Source organism: Prionailurus viverrinus, chromosome A1 (genome assembly GCF_022837055.1).
Source record: "Prionailurus viverrinus isolate Anna chromosome A1, UM_Priviv_1.0, whole genome shotgun sequence".
Taxonomy (NCBI): domain Eukaryota; kingdom Metazoa; phylum Chordata; class Mammalia; order Carnivora; family Felidae; genus Prionailurus; species Prionailurus viverrinus.
The window spans coordinates 194,867,526-194,892,841 of NC_062561.1; the positions used below are offsets into that span (position 1 = coordinate 194,867,526).

The 25,316-nt window shown below is 42.3% G+C and overlaps 1 protein-coding gene across 4 annotated transcripts in view; it reads right to left on the reverse strand.

Moving 5' to 3' along the window:
* Positions 1 to 23,173, reverse strand: part of GRIA1 (glutamate ionotropic receptor AMPA type subunit 1) — a 299,786-nt gene extending 276,613 nt beyond the window's left edge. For all 4 annotated transcript variants that reach the window (XM_047860502.1, XM_047860492.1, XM_047860474.1 and 1 more), the window contains exons 1-2: positions 23,092 to 23,173; positions 19,946 to 20,083 (exon numbers count right to left, since the gene is read on the reverse strand). In XM_047860502.1, coding sequence (XP_047716458.1) covers positions 19,946 to 20,083; positions 23,092 to 23,173 — 220 coding nt within the window. The remainder of the gene's footprint in view (positions 1 to 19,945; positions 20,084 to 23,091) is intronic.
* Between the last annotated feature and the right edge of the window lie 2,143 nt (positions 23,174 to 25,316).

Sequence of the window (25,316 nt, forward strand, 5' to 3'; positions counted from 1 at the left end):
AGAGAAAGAGAGCGTGAGTATATGTGTAAGTGAGCACACAAGCTCTCTGGTATGTCTCCTTATAAGGGTACTAAACCCACCAAGAATGCCCTACCCTTATGACCTCATCCAGACCTAATTTTCCTCCAAAGATCCCATATCCAAATACCAATTGGGGTTAAGAACTCAACATATGAATTTTGAAGGGACACAATTCACTCTAGCACCAATTCATGGAATCAGTTCCCTGAACAGAAAGATTATGTCTTTATTGGTCAGAGATGCTGGAAAGGGCAAGTTTCAAACCAACCTATGACTTCCTAACAGTGATCCCACAGGCACTAGGTCATCGGGGTAAAGACGGTAAGGTGCTTCTGAAAAAAGAGTCAGGTTTCCAATAGCCAGGCTGATTGGGAAATGCCCAGAATCAGATAAAGGGAACTCTCTCCACTGCTAACTAGTCCACACTCCTAGAATGGCCTCTGCCATACTAAGCCAAGATCCGTCAAGCCACACCTCCCATCCATTCATTGGTTTTTGTTTAGCCTCCTAAGCCACAGTGAAAAAATGCAACCCTTTTTCAAAGATGGCTCTTTAGACGTTTGGGGTGAAGACTGAGCCATACTCAGTCCAAGACTTTCTTTCTCACAGCTTCCTACTAATCCTCACTGGAAATGCTTTCCAGATCCTTGACCATCTGAATGTGGTCTTTAAGTATGGCACCATTATTCCTGTGACCTGCCTGTGTAGTCCAAAGTCCAATCACCCACGACGGAAAGGACCCAGTCATGGGATTTCTTTATAATACCTGTAAGAATAGACTTGGTTCCATCAGGTAATGACCTGGGGCAGACACCCCCCTCTAATCCTGTTGCCCTCTCTACTGTATGTCAGCACAGCTCAGCCTCTGAATGAAGCTGGACTTTTTTTATTTTTTTAATATTAATTTTACAGGTTGCATTACAACTAATTCGTTTCAACTTGTCTCATTTTAAAACAGATTTGGGGCTTATTTTTTTTTTTAATAGTAGTATAGAGGCTGGGTGTTATTCCTGGATGTTCTTCCTAAACGTAGGTTACCCAGGGCTGAGAAAAGGGAGCACAGTGGCAATTTGGCAAGTGCTGCCCTGGAGTCTGCCAGTTCTTTCTGAAATCACCAGCAATTCCTTGTTCTGGGTAAAACTGTTTGGAGAACTGGCTCCAAAACTTGATGGGATGCCAGGAAGAGTAGAATAAGGCCTTTCTTGGTGATCAAAAGTCCTGTGTTAGAATCATGACCCAGAGACTAACTCAGTGCAGAGAAAGGCCTTTGTCCTCTCTGGGCCTTAGCTTCACCATATGTAAAACAGAGGATCAGATGAGGCATTGAGTCTTACAAGGTATTAATAGGTAATTCACTACAAAGGGGGACTACTATGTTTAGGAAATACATACCCTCCTCTGAGAAATGAACAAAGCATATTAGTATAGCAAAGGGGCTTCAAAATCCAGAAGAATAGTCTCTCCCTACTTTGTTTTAATCCATCATTATTACATTTTTGACCATGTGTTTTTCCCTATTCACCCCAACTTCCAGGGCAAACCTATCAGTAGCCTCAGAACAGCAAAGCTGTAACAGGAAATACAGACCAGATGGGTTCCTAAAGCCCTTTAAAAACTAATCCTTTTGGCTCTATCATGTAGAAATGTGGATTTTCTGTGTTATCTGACATCAGGTAACTTTATTATCATGGAGGATTATTCTAATAAGTGCTAAATAAAACTATTTTTATTCCTATAAAAAGAGGACCTTTTGAGTGTCAGCTAAGAAACTTTATTATTCTATCTCTGAAACGCCTTTTTGTGACCTTCAAAGCATTGTTTAGTCTGAAACTGGTCCACTTCTTCAAATGTATCTTCCAGGCTCCCCAGAAACCTCCACCCAAATCTTCACACTCACCATGTTAACTCTCCTCTTTGTTCAGGAAGCCTGTTTTGTCGATTTCACCATTCTCATCTATGATACTGGACCATCCATGTTCAAAACACTCCCTGGGCTGATCACATACTTGTGATCAAGGCAACCTTAAACTGGGATCAACACAGTTACCTTACTAAGGCAGGAAGGCAGAAGAGTACATTTCAGAAATTGTCTCAATTACAGATGCTTTTTTAAAAAATTGAAGTTCTTATTAAATCCGCTGTTTTATCTTAAAATTCACTTTCCCAGAGCAGTTCATCCCTCTAACATTTCCGTCAACATTGCCCTATATTTCACTCCAGCAGAAACTAGCTATATATGTAGTTAAAGCATTTTGCTTTCTTTTCCCAAATAAGTGCAGGACCAGATTTAAATTTTATTTTATTTTATTATTTTAAGGCAGCTGACTCTAAGCAAGACCTGGAGAACTAAAAGGAATCATCCTGGCAGATGGTAAAAGGAAACAAGTAGCAAAGTGGCTCTATTTTGGGGTTTTGTTGTTGCTGTCATTTCCAGATCAAAGAAGCTTTAGATCTAGATATTTCCTAACTAAATTACAAAATCCCATCCAGAGCACTTTTATTCTCCATGTCCCTCATTTCAACAAGAACACAGGATTTTCTGATGAAGACTCTGGAGGGCATTTCAAAAAAAGCTTGTCATCGCAAACAATTAAATTGAACAAACAATAATGGTTCCCATTTGGGGGGCACTTACTATGCCAGGCCCTGTGCTAAGCACTTTTCAGTTTATCTCTTGCAATCCTTACACCAACTCTGAGAAGAATGTGTTATTACTGCCACTTGACAAAATAAGATACAAAGGCTTTGCCAGGTGAAGACACTTGCAAAGATCACACGGGATTCAAAACTGGGAAAACGTCTCCAAAGTCTCTGCTATTAACCATTAGACTTACCTTGGAAATATTTATTGGGCATCGGCCCCAAGAATTTGGACTTCATGAAATACAAACTTGTCTCCCCTGCTCCATTCAAAGAGCTCAGGGTCTTGATAGTAGATGTGACCTCTTCCCATATACAGAAGGTAGAAAGTTAAAGGGACCAATAAAAGCAGTACGAAATAAAAGGGAGCTAGTAAAATAACGGAAGTAGAGATTAGTTATAATTGAAGAAATGAGACATAATTTCATAGAAGAGTAGTAATATCTGAGAAGCACCTTAGAAAGTAGATATGGTTTCTTTACCATATACTCTATATTCAATCCATTACCACGTCCTGTTGTTAACAGCTTTAAAATAAATTACAAATCTACCTCTTTTATTTCCTCTGCTGCCAGCTTGGGTCAAACCACCATCTCTCATGTAGACTATTGCAGGAGCCTCTTAGCTATTCTCCCTGTGTCCCTTCTGTGGTGCACTGGGTTACTGTTATAGAGTTACATATCTGCAATGTGACTTGTAATCCCTCTTTTTTTTTTTAATTTTCTTTTTTTGAACGTTTGTTTATTTTTGGGACAGAGAGAGAGCATGAACGGGGGAGGGGCAGAGAGAGAGGGAGACACAGAATCGGAAACAGGCTCCAGGGTCTGAGCCATCAGCCCAGAGCCTGATGCGGGGCTTGAACTCACGGACTGCGAGATCGTGACCTGGCTGAAGTCGGAAGCTTAACCGACTGCACCACCCAGGCGCCCCGTTGTAATCCCTCTTAGATGGTAGAGTCTATTTCTCTGTCCCAGGAGTGTTAGGTCTGGTCACATGCCTTGCTTGAACCAATGGAATAATAGAAGGCATGACATAAGCAAAGGCTTTAATTATACTTGCATGATAAGGCTTAGACTCTTGTGCTTCTATGATCCTCCATGAGAATAGCAAGGGTTTGTATGTGCTGCCCCTTTACCCTCACTTCCAAAACAAAGACACATGGGGCATGTCTAAACCCTCCTGGAGTCCACCTTATCATCCTAGAACAGGTGATCCATAGTCAATCTGCAGACTACGATTGTTTAAAAAGTTTTTGTATAAGCTACGAGGATTTTGATGTTATTTGTTATGCAGCAATAACTGACTAATACACACCATTTTCATATCAATTTATCACTTTCCCCTTCTCTACAGAGGAATCATTTTTTAAAATGTAAATCAAATAATATACTCCTAAGCTTAATATCTATTAGGATTTTTATTACTTAAAATCAAACTCAGTTCCTTGTGGTAGCCTACAAAACAGTCTGTCTAACTCTTTTTTCAGTATGATTTAGCCCACTGATCTTCTTTTTGTTCTTGAAATCCATAAATCAACTCTCACTTTAAAGTCTTTACACTTACTACTCTTTTTGTCCAGAAAGTTCTAGAGACTAAGTCTGTGCTAATATGATATCTATTAGCCACATGTGGATATTTAAATTTAAATTAACTAAAATTAAGTAACATTAAAGATTTAGTTCCTTACTCATACTAACCACATTTCAAATGTTCAACAGGCACATGTGGCTAGTGGCTACCATATTAGATAGCACAGATATAGAATGTCTCCCATCACTACAGAAAGTTCTATTGATTATAACATGGCTCAGTAAAAATAGTGTCCCTTCAGATAAGCCTACCTTGACTACCTACTTAAAGTAGCTCTCTAGCCTACTGTCTGTTCCATGACTCTATGTGGCCATATTTGTGGCATTTACCAACTATTTGAAATCATTATATGTATTTATTTGTTCACTAGAATGTAGACCCCAGGAATTCAGGGATTTTGTTGATTTTGTTCTCTGATCCATCCTGAGAGTCTAATAAAGAGTGAGTGTTTAGTAAATAGGAGTTGAATAAATGAGCAAAGTATTCTCAGTGGGAAGGTCTATGCTAAGTGGAAGCAGAAGCATGAACAAAAGCAGAGCAGTGAGAGATTGGGGGGCACATTTGTAGCAACACTGGGTAGGATACTCTGGCTGGAACATAGAGTATGGACTGTTAGATAAATCTCAAAAGGTAGGCAAACCATTTTGAAAGGTTTATTATTGAAAGACTCATATTCTGGGCTGACTTTGAACTTAAAAAAATGTGGGGAGCTACCAACAATTTTTTTATGACAGAGAACGTTCATAATTATAAAGTTGCTAGTCTTCAAGAAATTGAACTACCTGCTGTGTGACAAGTGGATCATAGCACGGAGAGACTAGTCAGGAAGCTAAAAGATACAATCTGATGAGAAAGGAAGAAAAATGTGGGCTCGGTCAAGACTCATTGTAGTGGGCAAAACCATACATCACATGTTTTGGATGGAGAGAGAATGATCTGGTGGATCACACAGACACTGGCGTTTTGAGACTGAGTAACTCAACAGAAATAGAGCGAGGGAAGAGCAATGGGTTTGGCAGAAAAGATGCCAAAATCTGTTTTTGACATATTGGACCCAAAATGTAGATGCTAGCATCTTGGGGAAAGAGTAGATATTGGGGGCAGGGAGGAGAAAAAGGGGTCAGAGAGAGCCCCAGTGTTGCTGGTGGGAAGAACACAGCATCACAAGGCTAAGGATTCTTAGGCAGAGATGTGAGGATCCTCACAGGTGTTCAGCTATGAGAAGCAAAAACAGAATAAAGCTGGAATTGTTGGTGAGCAATACATAATAACCCTAGAAACCATATTTTAAGGTATTCAGAATGATCTTGGAGAAAGGAAGAAAAGATAGTATCGCTTAAGTAATTTTCCCAAAGCTAATAAATACCCAGTTTCTAGACTTTGTGTGCATCCTTACAAGCTCCCCATTCCCAAAGCCTCCAGCTTTTTAGTGTCTGGAGTACAGATTAAATGGAGGGATCACATTGTCAGGTGTTCTCTGTCCTCCCTTGAAGCTAGGGCACTCCATAGGCTTTACCAGATGGGTTAGGGATGGCTGGAGCTTATTCTGCTTGCTTGAGACTCTGCCCTAATTGACCACCTCAATTAACGAATGGAGTTTGGCACGGAGATAAGATGAAGCACTTTGATTTGACATTTCCTTCAACACATAATTTAAATCTCAGAATCCTTAAGTTTCATAATCACATACTTGGAAAGAATCTAGAAACTATCTAGTTCATTTCTCTCCTCTGTGAAAAAATGAATATACGTATACACACACGCACACACACATGCACACACACACACCTCCTGCCATCCTTAGAGGCAACAGCAACAACTCTGAACTATTCTGAAAAGACAGCCAATGCCATCACCTCTCTGATAGGAATACCCTAGGAGCCTTACTATCTTCCTCTACTATGCTCAGTGGCTTCCACATCCTGTGGCTTTCTTGCCTTGGTAGCAAGTGCTCCTTTGTCAGCCTTTGACTTGCATGTATAACATGATGCAGAGAAACTAGCATCTGCCCTAGGACAACTGAATGACCCAATTTGCAAGGCATTTTTCAGGGCCTCTCGTTCTCCACTGCCTAGACCAAGATCCTCAATCTAACTTACCCATTGTGGCTGGTTTTTCACATTCCACAGCGTATCATACTCCTGTCTGGGTGGCCCATTTTTTTTAAATGTTTATTTATTTGTTTTGAGGAAGAGAGAGAGCATGTGTGCACGCATGCATGTGAGCAGGGGCGGGGCAGAGAGAGGGAGAGAGAGAGAGGGAAGCAGAGAGAATCCCAAGCAAGCTCTGCACTGTCAGCATGGAGCCCAACATGGGGCTTGATCTCACGAACAGTGAGATCGCTTCGTGAGATCAGGCCCCGCGCCAAAATCAAGAGTCAGATGCTCAACCGACTAAGCCACCCAGGCACCCCTGGCAGGCTCATTTCTAACTTTAATATTTGAGCTCAAATATCACCTCTCTAGAAAGTCCTTCCTTGACCACTTAAAGTAGGTATTGTCTTCTACCATAGTGATTTGTCACCACATTCTATCTTCTTTATAACCATAGTAACAATTTCTATTATTTATTATTTATTAATTATTATTTATTATTATTTATTTATTTATTATTTATTATTTATTGTCTACCTCCCTATAGAACATATGCCCTGTGGAAAGGAGGATCATTATCTATCATTTTCCAGTGTTCCCTCAGTGACTAGTAAAATGTGGAACATATAGTGGTTGCTTGTATTGGTCAGATAGTGCTGTATAACAAACCATCCCCAAATTTAGTGGTATATAACAATAAGCATTTATTGTCATCTTCCAGGTCTGCAGGTCAGCCAGGACAGCTCTGCTTCAGTCATTCGTTTGTGGGTTGACTGCAGCACCTCTGGTTTTTTTTGTTTGTTTGTTTGTTTTTTGTGGGGTTTTTTTTTCTTTGTATTTATCTTTCTTCTGGGACCAGCAGACTCTCTGAGGTATGTTTTCTTCTTGGCCTCTGCTTGAAACATACCTAAGAACATTCCAGTTGCAAAAGCAAGTCATATGACCAAACATAACATTAATGGAGCAGGAAGATATACTCTTCCCAAGGAGTTTGGGAGAAGAGATGAATAATTACCAAATAATAATCAAATCTACCACAATATTTCATAAGTATAAATAATTGAATAAAGGAATGCCCTCATCTGGATCAGTTAACGTCTCTAGTTAAGCAAACCAGCTTCCAGTCCTTATAATCCTATAATCCTGTCTCATCAGTATTTAGAATTTCAGTCCAATGTGAATCCATGACCTGGCAGAAAAGAACCATACCACCCTCTTCTCCTTGAACAGAAACTAACTTAAGAACTCTGCCTGTTTAACAGAGGTTAAAACCTCCTTCATTTCATCCTGGCTCACTCTGTCCCCCTCTTCAGGCATAGGGAAGCCTTCATTCCTGCCAAAAACTAGGAGGGATGGAACCAATTAGAAGAACCTACCATCTGGTGGTGTGGGCTCATCAGGTTTGCAGCCAGGATTCCAACTGGGACTGTTAAAGAGTTTGTGCACAATAGCTTGAGTGTCTGAGTAGAGCAGGAAATGTCTTAGTCACTGGGAGAGAGTATAGGTGCCTCAAAATCACCAGATATCTTAAGGCTGACAGCTCCAACATTCTGTCAAAGAGAAGTCTGAAAAGACCACCCCTAGCCATGTGGGTGGACAAACTTCTAAAAATTGTTCCATGAACACAGGTTTGTTCCTGGCTGAAATGGGATTATCAAAGTCTTCTCAGTTTTGACTTACTTATGAATCTGCCTGGGTTTCAAGCCTTTTTGCCTACACTGACTTATGATCTTGCCTACCCCACCAGAATCCCTTGTATGCTCTTCTCTCTCTTTTCTTTTTAATGTTTATTTATGTATTTTGAGAAAGGGGGAGGGCAGAGGAAGAGAAAGAGAGAGAATTCCAAGCAGGCTCTGAACTGTCAGCAAAAAGCCCAAAGTGAGGCTTGATCCCACAAACGATGAGATTATAACCTGAACTGAAATCAAGAGTCAGATGCTTAACCAATTGAGTCATACAAATATATATATATATATATATATATATATATATATATATGTATGTATTTATACACACACACACACACACACACACACACACACACACATATATTTAGTATCTGAGAATAAAGCCAATGTAGTGAAAAACTAAGACTGAAAATCCAGACGGTATATCTCAGTCCTCATAACATTATTCAAGCCCCTGAATCTACCTGCACATGAAGTCAAAACTATTCAGTTGGTTAAGTTTCTGTCACTTGCTACCAAGAGAGTCCTGACTGCTCAGTGCCCAAATGGGGTTGCCCCTTTTCTCTACAAGCAATAATCTCTTAAGCTAAGGACACTGGCCCACATGTTTAGCCCAGTCTTGTGGCCTGAGTCATAAGTGAAAAGACATGCTTTTAGATTTAGCACTGTTGCATATCTGGACCCTGGGTAAACTTAGCCTCCTTAAGATTTCAAATTTCCCCATCTACAAAATATATTCATTCATAGATAATGACCACCCTCATAGGAAAACACTAAAGACTAATTAGTCACATTGTACTGGTGGTACATTCATGTTAATAGATAAGAAGCCTAGTTAATTATATTACCCTGCATTTCCCTAGCACTTCTGATTTTTCAAAGCTCTTTCATATAAGTAATGACATTTGCCTCTTCTAATAACCCTGAGAATCTGGTATTATAACCCCATATTATACATCTGGAAACTATGCTGGGCACAGAGATATCTCAAGGTCATATAGTAAGTCAATTCCAACACTGAACAAATTATTTCAATTCCTGTATACACTAATTATTCTATTAAATCTCATTGGAAATTGTCCTACTGGTCTATAATGCTCTTAAAATCAGAATAGTATATACAAATGATTAAACTTTTATTGGGATGATCATCATAGCATTGTTTGTAGGAAAATATTTGGAAATAAACTAGATATTCAATAAAAGGAGACAAATTAAATAAATTGTACATATGTACAACAGGCTTTTAGGAAGACATTAAAAATAAATGTGTAATATTCATGGAGCACCTAGGTGGCTCAGTCAGTTAAATGTCCAACTCTTGTTTCGGCTCAGGTCATGATCTTGGGGTTTTGTGGGTTCAAGTGCCGCATCAGGCTCTGTGCTGATGGTGCGGAGCCTGCTTGGGATTCTCTCTCTCCCTCTCTCTCTCTCTGTCCCTCCCCTGCTTATGCTGTCTCTGTCTCTCTCAAAAATAAATAAACTTAAAAAAATGTGTAATATTCAAAGTAACATATGTAACACTGGGCAAAAAAAAAATCATACTTATTTTTGAGAGAGAGAGAGACAGAGCACGAGCAAGGGAGGGGCAGAGAGAGAGGGAGACACAGAATCTGAAGCAGGCTCCAGGCTCTGAGCTGTCAGCACAGAGCCCAATGTGGAGCTCGAACCCAAGAACTGTGAGATCATGACCTGAGCCAAAGTTGGATGCTTAACCGACTGAGCCATCCAGGCACGTTTCTAAATCTATTAACTTTAAATTGATATGTTCAGAAAAAAGATGGGAAGTTTATCCTTAGTAATCTAATTACACAAATTTTATTTTGTTTGGTGTCTATGTCCCCATGGTTTCCTATGATACACGTATTACTTCTGTACAGAAATTAAATGCTATTCTTTTATTATTATTTTTTTTTAATTTTTTTTAAATTTATTTTTGAGAGACAGAAAGAGACAGAGTGTGACTGGGGGAGGGGCAGAGAGAGAGAGGGAGACACAGAATCTGAAGTGGGCTCCAGGCTCTGAGCTGTCAGCACAGAGCCGGACACAGGAGGTCATGACCTGAGGTCCTGGACCTCCCGGGACCACGAGGTCATGACCTGAGCCGAAGTCAGACGTTCGCTCAACTGAGGAGCCACCCAGGTGCCCCTAAATGCTATTCTTAAAATGTTCATTTCCATCCTAGAGATTCTACATAATGAACACACAGAAACAGGCTTAACCATTGGGTGTCAATTTCATTAGCCTACAACTGCCTCATTAACCCCAATTTTGCCCCCATCCTCTGAGATCTGGACCTCCCATGACCTTAGGCTTCTGTGTGCTCTTTGGACAGCAAGCTGGGACACACCAAAGTCACAAGAGCAGTCAGGGTGGAAAGAGATTTCCAGTACCTTCAGCACAATGCACACCTCGACTGTAGCTGGCACAGAGGAGCACAGGCCACCTGAAAGTGCAGGGGACTGTGTGACAAAAGCCATAAGCTCTGATAGCAGGGGAGCTGAGCTGCTGCTACAGGAAGGAAACTACAGGGTCCACAAGAACAGCAGCACAGCAGTGGACTGAAGAAAGCCCTCCCAGACTGCAGATGTCTAGGGATGGAACCAGAAACACACAAGCTAATGCCCTCTCCCATTCCCTCTGAGAGCTCAGTTTTCTCATCTGAGGAAAGGGGAGATTAAAAGCACCTGCCTCATGGCATTGTATTGAGTGGAAAGTTGATTTGAAGTCAACTGTCGTTTGTTCCTTCTCATAATAACCACATATAATTGGTATAGTTATTTCCTTCATCTGAAGGAAACTGAAGTTCAAAAAAAAAAAAAAAAAAGAATTGAATTGTCCAAGCCATACAAGGCATCAATGCCACAGCCAGGCCTTGAACCAGAAATCCTTTATAGACAGTAGAGTCTTGCACCTTATTTAGAACCCTTACTGACAATAGTCCAGGAGGAGCAGGGCTGAGCTTCTGATTTGACTTACAACTGGTTTTCACCCCCATCACTGTGTTCTAACAGCACAGTTATAACAGCCTTCCACAGGAATTTACAACACAGCCTATTGGAACTCTCAAAACTCATAATATCAGAGCACTACTCCCGTGAAAGGCAATAATTCAGGTTTACTCTCATCCCTGCCCCTGATGTTATATAATATACAGTTATTCATTCATTCATTCATTCCCTCATTCATTCATTCATCTATTCGTTCAACTAGCATCACCGAACACTATTTTGTGGTAGACACTGCAATGAGAAGCTAAAGAAAATGTGGCCATAGTTTCCAAGTTGCTTAGACCAGTTGGTCAGATAAGATAAAGATCTAGGTGACTAAAACCCAGGGCTAAGTATGACAGCTGCTATAGGGAAGGTACCAAGGGCCAAGAGTCAGAGAAGGATATGACCATGGGAAAGCAAGGAAGGTGATATAAAGGCTAGGACTGAGTATAAGGACAGAATATCAAAGGGGAACATGGAAGGAATGAACAGTTTCTAGGTACAAGTTGAGGAAACGGCAAGGAGGTGTCCAGTTTGACTGCAGACCAAAGTAGTGTAGTGTGGACTTTTCTGCTGATGAAATTAAGTAGGGACTCCAGATGAGTCCTTGCCTCCATGCACAGGCCTACCAGCCGTGTGCTGGACCAGCCTTCAGTCCCCATGAGAACACCCATGGGCACAACACGGAGCCCATGTGAGAACTTACCCCTACACCCAGTCATCGGCTTCCCCTACCCCCAGTGTCTGTCCCTCTGCCCAGCTGCCAGACTTCATCCCAAACTGGCAACAAGAGTAAAGGCACAGAGGTCATTTCTACATACGCAGGAAGTCTTCAGGGAACATGAAAGTGGCAAAGTGCTCTCAAGCATCTGAATTCTGGTGAGAAAGCAGAAATCTGACCGCAACACTTCTCTGCTTAAAACCTTTAGTGGGTTTCCCATGACTCTTGGGTTAAAGATCAAAATCTGTAATGGGGCCACACAAGGCCTAGCCCTTGCCATCCTTTCCAGCCTTATGCTCCCCTCACCCCTCACGTCCTCCCCACCAGGCTTCTGTCCAGGAGGCTTCTAGAATATGCCTCCTATTCCCAGCACCACATCACTAAAAACCCTTCAGTTCTTAGCTCAAAACCTATTCATCCCTCTGCCCAGAGTTGATTCCTTTGTAATATGCTTTCACTGAACCATGGCCCTTTCTTTCACATCTTTGTCACAACCTATCATGATATACTCATCTGTACAATTCTTTGATACCTACATCTCTCACTAGCTGGTAAGCTCCATGAGCACAGGGCTGTCTTCTGTTTTTGTTCACATTAGTAAGCGCTCCGTAAACACTTGCTGAATATTGAATGAATGTACCTGAGGCTCATGGGGGGCTCAATACCCCTGCACTGGCATACAAAATGTAGCCTTCATGTGTAATTTGGTGGGGGCAAAGTTCAGAGTCTTCCTTAGATTCTCAATCAATCTAGTGGCTGATACAAGAGAGTCTTCTCTAAATAGTTTATCCCTGAGTCTTCTATACACTTTCACCATAGAAATATAGCCCTAGAATGACTCTTAGAAATCATATGGGCTTTATGTTACATATTCATTTTTAAATGTTTATTTATTTTGAGAGAGAAAGCATGAGCAGGGGAGGAGCAGAGAGAGGGAAGAGAATCCCAAGCAGGCTCCGCACTCAGCTCAAAGCCTGACGTGGGGCTCAATCCCATGAATCACAAGATGTGACCTGAGCTGAAATCAAGAGTTGGATGCTTAACCAACTGAGCTAACCAGGCGCCCCTGAGCTTTATTTTCTAAATGAGCTGTATTTTCTATTTAATTTAAGTTAATTTATTTATTTTCAATATGAAATTTATCGTCAAGTTGGTTTCCATACAACAACCAGTGCAATGAGCTATATTTTCTAAATGAGGATGGGGGCAGTGCTTGTTCAAAGTCACACACATGCTTGTTTCCAGAAGTTAGTCCAGAATTTGAACCCATGTCTTCAAATCTCAATTCACATACTTTTCACTGCCTCAAACTTGGTGTGTGTGTGTGTGTGTGCGTGCACGCATGCACGCGCATGACAGAGAGACAGAGAGAGAACCTCTTCTTTATATCAGGTTTTTTGTGCATGCCTATTTCCTCTATAAGAAACTGAGCCCCTTCAGGGGAGAATCAATGCCTAATGCATTTTATTTTCCTCAATTCCTACTATAATGTCTTACATTGGCAAATGGATTTTATCTGTTGCATCAACTTCAACTCTGACCAATTTGTAGTAGCTGCCTGTAATGCTATGGTGAGAAAGAATTAAAAAAGAAAGAAAGAAAGAAAGAATTTAAGGCCATGTCTACACTCAGTGGGAAAGAATTCTGAATCAGTAAATTCTGTCTTCTAGGGTCTGGAAGGGGGTAGTAATGGTACATGTGCTCCATAGAAGGCAGTAATAATAGAGTTTTGAATGAATGAACAAATGAATGAATCTTAACCATTGATCTTGACCATCTGAGTGGAGAACAGCAATCTGGCTGATTTCAGCCGTCTTCAACCTAGTCAGAGGAAGCAGTGTTCACAAAGTCGGCACCAAAAAGCTTATGATTAGCAATATTAGAAAAGAATCAAAAGTGAAAATGCAGATACATGTTGATGCCTGCATGTCTTAAAGGGAAGGCATACAGGAAAATGGAGAAGCCACAGTCAGATTTGTAACATCAACCAGACAAATGCAGACATCGGCCGTTTAACTGAGCACAGAGGGGATGCAGGAGGCAAACTCTGAACTCTCCACCTCATCAAAACAAACACATGCCCCACCCTTCAGTGCCTGCTCAACCTCCGCAGAGGAATCTTCCTTATTGCCCACAGCCACTTTCTGCCTCAGAAACCTTAGCTCTTAACCCCCAATCATAAACTTCACCGTGGCACTTTTTGCGTTGGACTCTTTCACTGCTAGTTTTCTTTTCTGTGTCCCTATGTGTCTTGAAAGGGGGAAAGCTCACTGAGTTTTGCAGTCTCCAAAGCTGACTTCAAATACTAGGTCAGCCCTTCTCCACCACAGAATATGGGGAAGACACTCCTGCCCAGTCTCAATAGCATCATCTACAAATTAGGGATAATAACTTTCTAGGATTGTCCAAAAACTCAAAGACAACATAGGTGAAGTATCTGTCACATGGTAGATCTTCCAAATAAACTTTTTCTATCTCAGGGGCGCCTGGGTGGCTCAGCCGGTTAAGCATCTGACTTTGGCTCGGGTCATGATCTCACGGTCCGTGAGTTCGAGCCCTGTGTCGGGCTCTGGGCTGACAGCTCAGAGCCTGGAGCCTGCTTTGGATTCTGTGTCTCCCTCTCTCTCTCTGCCCCCACCCCCCCGACTCGCACTCTGTCTCTCTCTCTCTCTCAAAAGTAAATAAACATTAAAAAAATTTTTTTAACTTTATCTCAGCACCAGCCCTCCATTCTTTTAATTATTACTACATACAGTTTTTTTTTAGAGCAGAATTCACATATCTTTTGTGTCCTCTATTACTAGTTATAGAGTGAAGAACAGATATTATTTGAATGAAACAATGAAATGACAGGTGCTGAAGGATATAAATTATATATGAGCACCTCAGCTTGCTCACAGGCCTCAGCAAGCTGCATAATTTTGTTACAGTGCTTTATGTACAACAGGGAGTGGTGAGGACTTTGGTAAACGTGAGAGTTTATGCCTTATACTTAAGTTGGACAGCACTTCTCAGCTCTAGACCATAGAAGCTGAGAAGGAATGTAGGTCTGGGGTTGCCCAATGGTCTAAATTTTTTAGAGAAGACAGAAATCTGGATTTTTATACCACATTTTAAAGAACACTATGAAGGTCAATCAAAACAACTCAATTGACTATCAGTCTACAATTCTAAAAATGATGAGGGACCCTTAGGCAAGAGTTAAGATGCTGTCCGTCTACTACCAATGCCTAAAGTCTGGTTAGATCCCCGTGGGCTTCATGAATGGGTCTATAAAAGAGGGAAACCTACCATAATTAGGCAACTAGCCCCCACCTGCTTGCCATTCAGGCTCTCAGCATCTTTATGCTATATGATTCCCTGACTCCTAGAGACACTTGTTCGTTTGTGTCAGAGGTACAGACCTTTGCCAGGTGTTCTCAGCAACATCAAACAATAGATATTTGTGATCTTTCTGGACAGTGATTCACATCTGGTGTTACAGCTGATCTATAAACACATATCAAGGCAAGAATGCAGCACAAACCAACTGGGGCATAAAAACAATGCCTCCAGGAGCCAACTAGGTAAATAAAATGAGACAAACGGGCTGGTTGGGAAAGAAACTATCTAGATGGATGGTGGGAATACTCCCATCTCAATCCCAGCAAATTGGAGTTACATAGATGTGAGATCTAATACTGCTACATCGTTTAAAATTTCAAAGAGCCTAAGATACCCAAATTTTGATGTGAAATTCCATGATTCTTTTTTTTTTAATGGTTATTTATTTTTGAGACAGAGAGAGACAAAGCATGAGCAGGGGAGGGGAGAGAGAGAGGGAGACACGGAATCCGAAGCAGGCACCAGGCTCCGAGCTGTCAGCCCAGAGCCCGACGTGGGGCTCGAACTCATGGACCGCGAGATCATGACCCGAGCCGCAGTCGGACGCTCCACCGACTGAGCCACCCATGTGCCCCGAAATTCCATGATTCTTAAATATTGTGCTGAACCTAGCTTATGGATGCCATTTGGGGTCCCTTCTGCAGTATTTGAGAAATGGCACATGAGAGGCCCAGCCTGGAAGATCTCAAGAGGACAGAACAAGAAAGTAACAAAGTCAAGTATCCTCTTTACTCTTGCACATGTCATTCCCTCTGCCCAGAACACACTTGCCTCATCCCTTTCTTGCCCTCTCACCTTGTGAGAAAGCTTCTATGTATCATTGAGACTCACTTCAATCACCACTATCTGAGAGGCCACCCCCACCCTTTAAGGCATCTTGGACACTTCCCACAAATTGCTGCTCCAAAACAACAGTACATTTTAATTTCTCTTTACAGGACAGCCTCACGAGGGATAACGTCCTACAGCGCAAGGAACATGTCTTACTGTTGTCTGCAATTTTAGTGCTTAACACCATGCCTGGGTTTAAGGACTCAAAAATGCTTGCTAAGGGAACGGAGGGCTTTTTAGATTCAAGAATTGCTCAAAGTGTGATTCCCATACTAACTAATATGGAGCCCACCCCCCAGGGCCAGCTCTGGAATATTCTTACTCAAGAAGTCTAAGAATCCACCCCTAAGTCTTGCTTTAAATAAGCTGTCTCGGTGAATTTTATATGCACTGAAGTTTGAGGTCCTCCTGGCTAAACTGTAACCGTAACTGTAAGGAAAGAGGCTGCGTCTTCTTTGTTGGCCATTATATTCCCAGCACCTGGTACAGCATTTGGCACGAAGTAAGCATTGAGCATTTGTATATGGAGGGAACGAACGGATGCATGAGTGAAAACTTAGGGATTAAGTTATAACTGCTCCTCACACCTTCAATGGAAATCCCTATCAGTATCTCTCATCTGCCCATTTATTTATACTTACCACAAAGGCACCGAGATAAGCTGAATATCTGGTCAATAATGACTATCACTATGGACAGTCTGCTCAACCCGTACCCCTCCAGGCTTGGAAGAATATAAGGCCTTTGCCGATTCAATGACTTTATCCCTGAAGGATTGCAGACAAGCAAAGCAAGGAAACTTGATTACAAAGAAGACACAAACCTCTCAGCTACTGGGATTAGTAATACTCCTCTTCCATCTTCCCTGCATCCGCTACCCTACAACCACCACTGTTCCTTTTTGATCCTCTCTTGCCAACACATCCAGCGGGCATAGTTCCTATTATACTTCCTCTCCCTTCCCTTCTCCACCCTCTGGTGGAGGGATAATGAATAGCAAAATGGGCAGGAAAAAAATCAAATGACAGCAAAAATTATGAATAGCAAATATTTAGTTTGTTTTCTGGAGGTAATTAGACAGTTAATTTAAGGTAACTACTAGTCCAGATTTCCAAATAGCACATGAAATTAAATCCGAATAAAATGCTTTTCTTGGTTTTCCATAAATGATTAGTTAATGCAGCCCACCTAAAACCGTTCTACTCCCTTTGACGTTTTTTACTCAATTCAAATTGGGGCAGATGTACCATTTTCCCAGACCAATGGACCATAGGGAACATAGCCCCAAAATGTTTCCTAGCCTCATATAAAAACTAACAGAGAATCCTCCAGGCAGGCTGGGAATTACAATGCCACCATTGCCACCCAAATTGCCCAGCACTGGCTCTGATCTTGGAGCTAAAGAGAAAAAAAATAAAGATCTAAGCACAAGATAACATTACTGCTTCTTAGACAATTTCCACAGCAGCATTCCCCACTGGACTATAAGCTACTTGAAAGCAAGAGCCTTTTATCATCTCAGTTTTCCCAGGGTCCATCTCAATTCGTAGCATTGAAAAAACATTTAAAGAAAGACCAAATTAATAGAAACCTGTGCACTGGTATATGGCAGGAATCAAGTTCAAGAACCAAGATCCATTCACTCCAGATTTACTAACTACAATGGGTTAACACTGTATCATATTTCAATCTCCCCAATAAATGGCCAACAGCCCTATTACAGATCAAGTCTTAGGTAGCTAACTATACAGAAACACCACCTTTTGCCTCAGAACATTTCCTCCTTTTTTCTTTTCTTTTTTTTTTGTCTTTTATTATCTTGTCCTGTCAGTCAACATCTCTCAACACCAGGACAGCAGTTAACATCTCATGCCACCAAGTTCTGCTGTGGACAATTCTCAGCAGTATGAGTGAATACACATGTCACCCATTTATTTTTCCTGATTCCTTAAGCAAGTAATCCTTCCTGAGTAACTGACCCCTTTGAGAGTATGACAAAAGCTTTGGAGTATGACAAAAGCTATGGAGCCTCTCCTCAGTAAATAAATTAGCATATGCATATAAATGCAAACTATTATGCATAATTATAGGTTATTTTTAGATATGTTGATGCCCACATCCAAATCCTCCTTTCAAAGACCTACTCTAAGACATAGTAAAAGGAATGGGAGGTTATTTGAAAACCAGATACCTATTCAAGATTATTCTAGCTTTCCAGGGAGATGGTGTTACGGAACAATTAAACTCCAGCTCTTTTTTAAGGGTAGTAAGTAACACAGTAGACAAGATTTTCAACCTCAGCATTATCAAAATGCAGAATTGCTATTTTATTTACTCAATGGGTCACTCTGGTGTAAAATCATAGCTATATTTTGAAGCACTATAAGGTTTCCTCCTTAGGTGCTTTATCAAGCAACTGCCTTAAAAGTCTCTGAAACACCCTTTTGCTTCTTGAGTAATCTAAGCATAACTGATCAGGCTACCATAAGGATCAGTGTATCTATCACAGTGCCAGGAACATGGACCTTGGGGTCACAAGACCACCATTTATTTCTTCGGCAACCCTGGGCAAGTTATATAAATTGGTGCAGCCTCAGTTTTCTAAAAAGAAGATAACATAGTGCCCCCTAAGGCACCTGTGAGGATTAAATGAACTAACACATGAAAATTAGTGTACTGCAAGGGCCATAGTGATGCTCAATGAATGATAATAAATGCCAATAAAATTGTATATAAAATACTTATAGCTCTTAACATATAGTAAATCCTCTATAAATGGAATCTGGAATAATTCTTGGAATTTGAATTAACATTATCTTATGAGTGGTCTTAAGGATAGCAAGAATTCCAAATTCTCAATATGAGCTTTCAAGGCACAATGCACATTCAGTTTAAATCATTGAGAGTCCTCCATGAAGGAATGTGGGAAAGAGTTGAAGGAAATAGGATCTATGTGTTTGACTATCCATAGTTCCATAGAAGATCCTCCATAGGATCTATGTGTTTGACTATCCATAGTTCCATAGAAGATCCTCCATAGGATCTATGTGTTTGACTATCCATAGCTCCGTAGAAGTCACCAACTCCATAGTGGCACACAAAACCTACAGTACCAATTTAATCCAGTTTTGGGTCTCCAGTTGTTCTTGCCCATTCAGCTCACACCTCCATGCCATAAATCCCTACTTGAGCTTAATCCCTGGAGGGAAAATGTCTCTGCTGATTCATTTTTATGCTTCTATCTGTCTTCAAATGGCAATTGGGTAACCACACAATCTCCTTTTCAGTCCTAGTTGTCAGAAAAACTCAAAATGGTCTTTGTTGCCCACATTTTTTGAATGCATTCAACTCATATGTCAGAGACTTCTCTCTTCCTTCTCTTTCTTGAGTTCACCTCTGTTCTGTTTTATGCTCAGAGGCCATCCAACAAACTATGCCTTAAGCAGGCAATCACTTAAAAGCATTTTGGAAATAGTCAAGGCACCAATTTTAAAATAGTTATTGGTCATTTCCCAAAATGGGAAACCAGATATACAACTTGTCATATACCCTTTCTAATCAAGCTACAGGTAACATTTTCTCTTTTTAACTTAAGCACAGGAAAGGCTTAAGCATTTTAAACCACATTTTCCAAGTTCGAATCTTTAGTTCTACACCTCTCATAAGTTTCTTACGTGTGAAGCTCTCTCAACTGAACAAGAAAACCTCTGCAAGGTAGGGAAGATGCAGTCAACCCAAGCTCCGATTGTGCTGGCATTTAAAGTTAGCTGACAGTGAGAAAGCAGACCCATTTTCTAAAGCATTCCAGGATCTAAAATACCAACTGATGGAATCGCTCAAAAGGCCCCATTTTCTTGGAGGGCTTTCTCTTAGGAAGACGAATGACAACTCAAGTGGTTTTTGTGACACCGCCACCTACTCACAGGCCCTCCTTTCATTGGCTAATCGCAGAAAGAAATGTCAGAAATAGAAGCAATTACTTACATCTATAGGTCATCTCAAAGCTGTCGCTGATGTTCACAATATCAATCTGGGGGAGCAGCTTTGGGGGCTCTGTGAGTTGTGACAAAGCAAATCTAAAAGCGGCATGTTCCTGTGACTGCTGGTTTGGAAATAATCCCCCTAAGAGGAAAGAAAAGGCAACATAGCATCTGGGATAGAGATGGGTTTAATCCCCCAAGAGCCCACCCCAGATGGGCCCTTTTCTTCTCCCCGTGCCAAACCCACTAGTTGTAGCCTTTAGTCTTGGGGATATGAGTTCAAATAGACTCAGCTAGACTTTGAGGCTTAAACTTCCACTGATGAGCTTTTATGTGCCAAGGCCTCTAACATCTATCACTCTGCCCAAACATCTGATTGTTTGCTCCTCAACCCAGATCAGGTCAGAGAAAACGGGAGAACTACATTTCTCGTTCTCCTCCTTTGGGTGACCATCTGGGTGGCCTAAGCTCTTCTGTGCATGTGAACTCTCACTGTGTCTCATGTTCCCTGTATTGGACCCGTTTCTCATTACAGAGCCTTACAGGCACAAATGTTGCAGGGTGAAATCTAGTTCTGGGACTCTGTGGGCTTCTCCAGCACTCTAACCTTTTGCTTTGACACTTTTGGTCTTTGACCTAGCAAGACCTGCATACAGTTTAAGTATTCTATGGCCTCTAAGGTTTATTATTCATTTTCTCTGAAAACCCTTGACTTCTACAAAGAGTATTTTGCTTCTTCTTTGACACTCATGATCCTAGCTACCTAGGAATGGCTTGTTACATAAGAGATTGCCATTGTGTATGTTTGCATGGTAGAACCTTGGACTTCAAAGATGTGGGGGCTTAAGAACGTCAAGAGGGTACAAAGAATATTCTATTCTAGTAAAAAGCACAACAAAGGTGCCTATTGAGGCTCTTGTTCCAAGAAGCAAGAGCACATGCCCTTACCTTTGTATTTACTGTGGACATGTTAATGAATTAAGCTCCATTTCTATGAACTGGAATCAGCTATTTTCAGAGACTAAACTATAATGAATATTTACATAGAAGTTTATCTCAGCTTCCACAGGAATCACAGCCCCAGCGTAATGTACTTATAACTTCGTCTACAGTGGGTACGTGTTTGTTTTTGAGAACCAATAAATGGGTTGTAAGGCTTTTATTAGAGATTGTACAAGTAGAATCAAGTACTACCTGATGGCGGTGATATTTTCAGCATTTGTTCTGCAATGTAATGTTTTAACCTTTTATTTGAGAACAAATCATGGTCTTATCAGTTGAACAAATAAGTTGGGGTTAAATATAATGAAAAATCTATAGAGATACATGGGCAAACATATCATATGCATGTACACAAAACACCTCTGTGCATTTATACCCATAGTGATATATACAAATACATTTGGAGAAAGCAAGTCCACAAATCTCAAGGCAAGCATTTACAATCGGCGAACTATGGGCAATACGTAGGTACCAACATAAACAATGCTACACATAAGAGCAAGTGATTTACACATGTTCATGTGTCTCCATTTTAAGGAGTGAAAACAAAAACCTCCTTCTTGATTTTGACGCCTCACCCTCCCTCCCCCCAGGTGACCACACCCCAAACACATTCCTGCCCCCTTCCTCCTCCTCTGTAATGAATGAAAGAGGCGGTGGGGTGGGGAGGTAGGCTGCTACAGACTGGGCTGCAAGAGAAGTGTCTCAGGAGGCAGGAAGTTTTGTTTTGCGTGTAAGGTGTAAGGCACTAACACATATACACAGACACACTTCAGGATGTAGCTTAACAGGTGTCAGGAAACAAAGCAAGTTACTCCATGGCTGTTCCAGCCACCCTTGGAGCCAGCATGCTGGAGAGGCCAGAAGAGACTGCTACAGCAGCACATGTGTGCCCAGCAAAACAGGACCTGCAAAACCACCACCACCAGCGCACCCCCCCCCCCCACACACAAACACACACTCACACAAAGAACACAAACTACCAGTCACAGGAACTTTCCCTGGTGGAGCTATGTCCCTATCAGGGGAGAGAAAACAGAACCCAAGCCAACCAAGATGCCTCCCAGCAAAGCAGCTTGCTCCATTCCGGGACACATCCAGCACTGAAAGGCTGGTCACACTGAAGCCCCGAGCCCTTGTGGACACGCATTGTTATCGGTGTCATTGCTCTCATTTGTTTTGCGTTCACCCATTATTGTGAGGGGGAGCAATATCTACCAGCTGTTCCACAAATACAGGGAGGGTGAGGGGTCCTTTAGAAACGCAACAACCAGGAAGGGAAATGGGGAACAAAAAGGCATGCAGCATGTTGAAACCTGCCTCCAAGTTGAGAGGATAAGAGCCTAGTGACAGGGAGAGCTAAGCGGAGGGAAGGGAACTAGGTGTACGTGTGTTTGTGTGTGTGTAAAAGGTAGACAATGTCTGTGGATGGAAAATCTAAGAGGAGGGGGCAATGGAAGGAAGAAAGGAAGTTCCAGGATCTGAGGAGTGGGGACCACCAGCCCAGCATGGCAGACAGCAGACAGAAGGCAGCTGGGGGAGTCCAGAGCAGGAATTAAAGCCCCCTGGACTTTGAGTGGGGTCTTTTGGCATTATTTCAGCTGCTGCAATAAACCCAGCACCCTTCACTCCTTCTTTCATAGGGTCTCTTTCCCCTCCCCCAGCCAAGAAATAATCATCCCCTCGGTCATTTAAATACATATATGCATATTTAATAGCTAATCACACAGAAATACACCACACATATTTATATAAATGAATGAAATCAGGCACCATCTATGAAGCAATGGAGTGAACTCCTTTAAACACCCACTACCCTTTTGCTGGCTACAGCCTGAATTTTCTTTCCTTCAAAGCAGTGGTTCCTCCATTTCACATGCTCATGCATAGAGTGTGAGTGGTGTGTGTGGACCTGTGTTTGTGTGTGTGTGTGTGTGCACACTTCCCACTGCCCCTCATCTGATCAAGAGAAGCCCCCTCCCCTGCTGGTGGTCCAAGTCTAGCTTCCATTATCACCCAGCTTTCTAACCAAGCACAATCTGTAGCGAGAAGGGGGGGGGACACAGGGACACAGACAACACCCCCACCCCCCCAAAAAAACCTTGCCAGACCCAGAAAGTCCCTCCCCAGGCTGCCCCTCTCACTCACCGATCTGGATGTTGTTGGGGAAATTGGCACCTACTACCGCGCCTAGGAAACCGGTGCAGAAGAAGGCAAAAATGTGCTGCATATTCCTTTTTGCATTGGCGAAAAAGAAGCCCAGGTCCAGTCATAGATTTGGTATTTCCCCCCCTTCCCTTGATTCCTCGCTCTGTTCTGCCTGTTCTTTTCCTCCTGCAGTTCCTGCCTTCCTTGCTTGCTTCCTTCTTTCCTTCTGGGAGGTTTGTCTGTTTCCCTTTGGAATCCGAGCACTTAAACGGCAGCGTTAACACCAACTGACAGCCAGATTAACTGAGCACGGAAGAGAAGCCCGTCCTCATGCTGGCGGAGCGCTGGCTCGCTCCCCCTCTCCTCTCCTCTCTCCTCTCACAGCCTGCCTCTCTCTCTCCCTCCCTTTCTCTCGCTCTCCCCCTCACACTCACACAGGCAGCAGGCTCAGTGCTAATACCCACCGAGTTTCACAGCTGACCTCCTCTCCCTCCCACCCCCAGTCTCCCAGTCCTCACCTTCTCCTCCTTTCTGTGTGTGCAGTTAGGTGGGGGGGAGGGGGGTATGATACAGGGTGCCTGGTCCTGAAAGGGACAACCCCTTGCCCCCTTCCCCCTCCCCCGCCTCCCCCAGCTCTCTCTGCCCCCTCCCTCAGGTCCCAGCCAAGCAGATGCTACTGGAAATGTGGGTTCAGCTGTAAGTCAGTAGGTGGCAGGGGGTCCCCACAATAGTCCTCCATCCACCCGCTGCTTGATCTAGGTCACTTTTTCTAGGAGCGCACGGGCTGTGCTGGATATATCTCCTGCACTCCACTGGCCCAATTATTCCTACAACTAATTCCTGAGGGGGAAGACCCTAGAAATCCCTCCTAGGAGCTTTAAAGGAAAGTAAAGCCTTTTCCTTCCTAATGGGAGGAATGACAGAAAGGCTAACCAGAGGGTCTGGAATGATTGGCAGGTGCTTTGACTTGGACATTTGGCAGTCCCTGTCTGCTTTTACAGGCCAAATTGGTGGTCCCTTCTGAATCCCAGGCATTTAAACTGGGCCCCCTTCCCACTTTCCCTGCATGCCACAGGAGTCTATAGCATCAGAATTGTGTGGGTGTACAATAAAGGCTAAGGATACTTAGAGCAATTACATGAGTCATTTTGCAGGGATTCTAACTGAGAAGATTCAGGCTTCTTTCAGTTATCTCTGGATGCTGGTCATGCCCAATGTAAACGAGAACTCTGCAGACCCTCCTGGCCTGGAGCTTCCACTGAAATAACCTGTAGAGAGAACAACTGTGTTCACAGAAATCGTGTGGGTTGCAAAGTGACAGTCACTAACCGCCACAGAGCACTTTGCAGTTTCTGAAGCAACTTCACGGTGTTTCCTCACTCTCTCCTCACGCCAGCTCTGTGAAGTGGCCACCACCCTTGTCTTACGGATGAAAAACCTGAGGCTCTAGGGACTCAATCATAAAAATACAGACCCACAAAGATGGAGTCAGGACCCTCAGGACCAACATATGGTCCAACCTGTGAACTTGAATGTTCTAGGCAATACCAATTGACCCACAACCCTGGTCAGAACTCCCGCCCAACAGATGATACCATAGGAAAAAGAAAGTCCACCCCTCCACAGCTGGAAAGAAGAACAGACCTGATTTGGCTTTGCCATTTGACTAGGCCATTTTATCTCCAAATTCCTCACTTCCTTCACCAAGATTGCTCAGTTATGCACACTAACATGGCAGCTATGAGGGCTGGGATTTGCAAGAAGTATCTGACCATGTTCAATGGAGCTCCTAAACTAGGGACAAATTGGAGGTCAGATGCTTTATAATCACCTATGCACTTCCACATATATTAATTAGCTCAAGTGACTTTTAGAGCTAGTGTTTATTCATTTACCACGTGCCAGGTACCACGTGAGGCAATGTGCACACATCACTTACTTGTGCCATAGCACCTGTGGTAAATAATCTCACCCCCATTTTATAGATAAAGAAACTGAGACCTAATAATTTACCCAAGTTTCCACTACTAACAAGGGAGCGGTTGGGGATTTGAACACAGGAAACTCTACCATGAGACCCAAGCTCTTAACCCTCAGGTTCTAATGGCAGAAAGTATGGGGCAAGGACATTCCAGAGGCAGTGTAAGTATCAGCTTGAGAAGGTGAGAGAACAGATCAGGAAAGACCACCTCTAAGGTCCCTGCCAACATTAGGAGTCTATGATA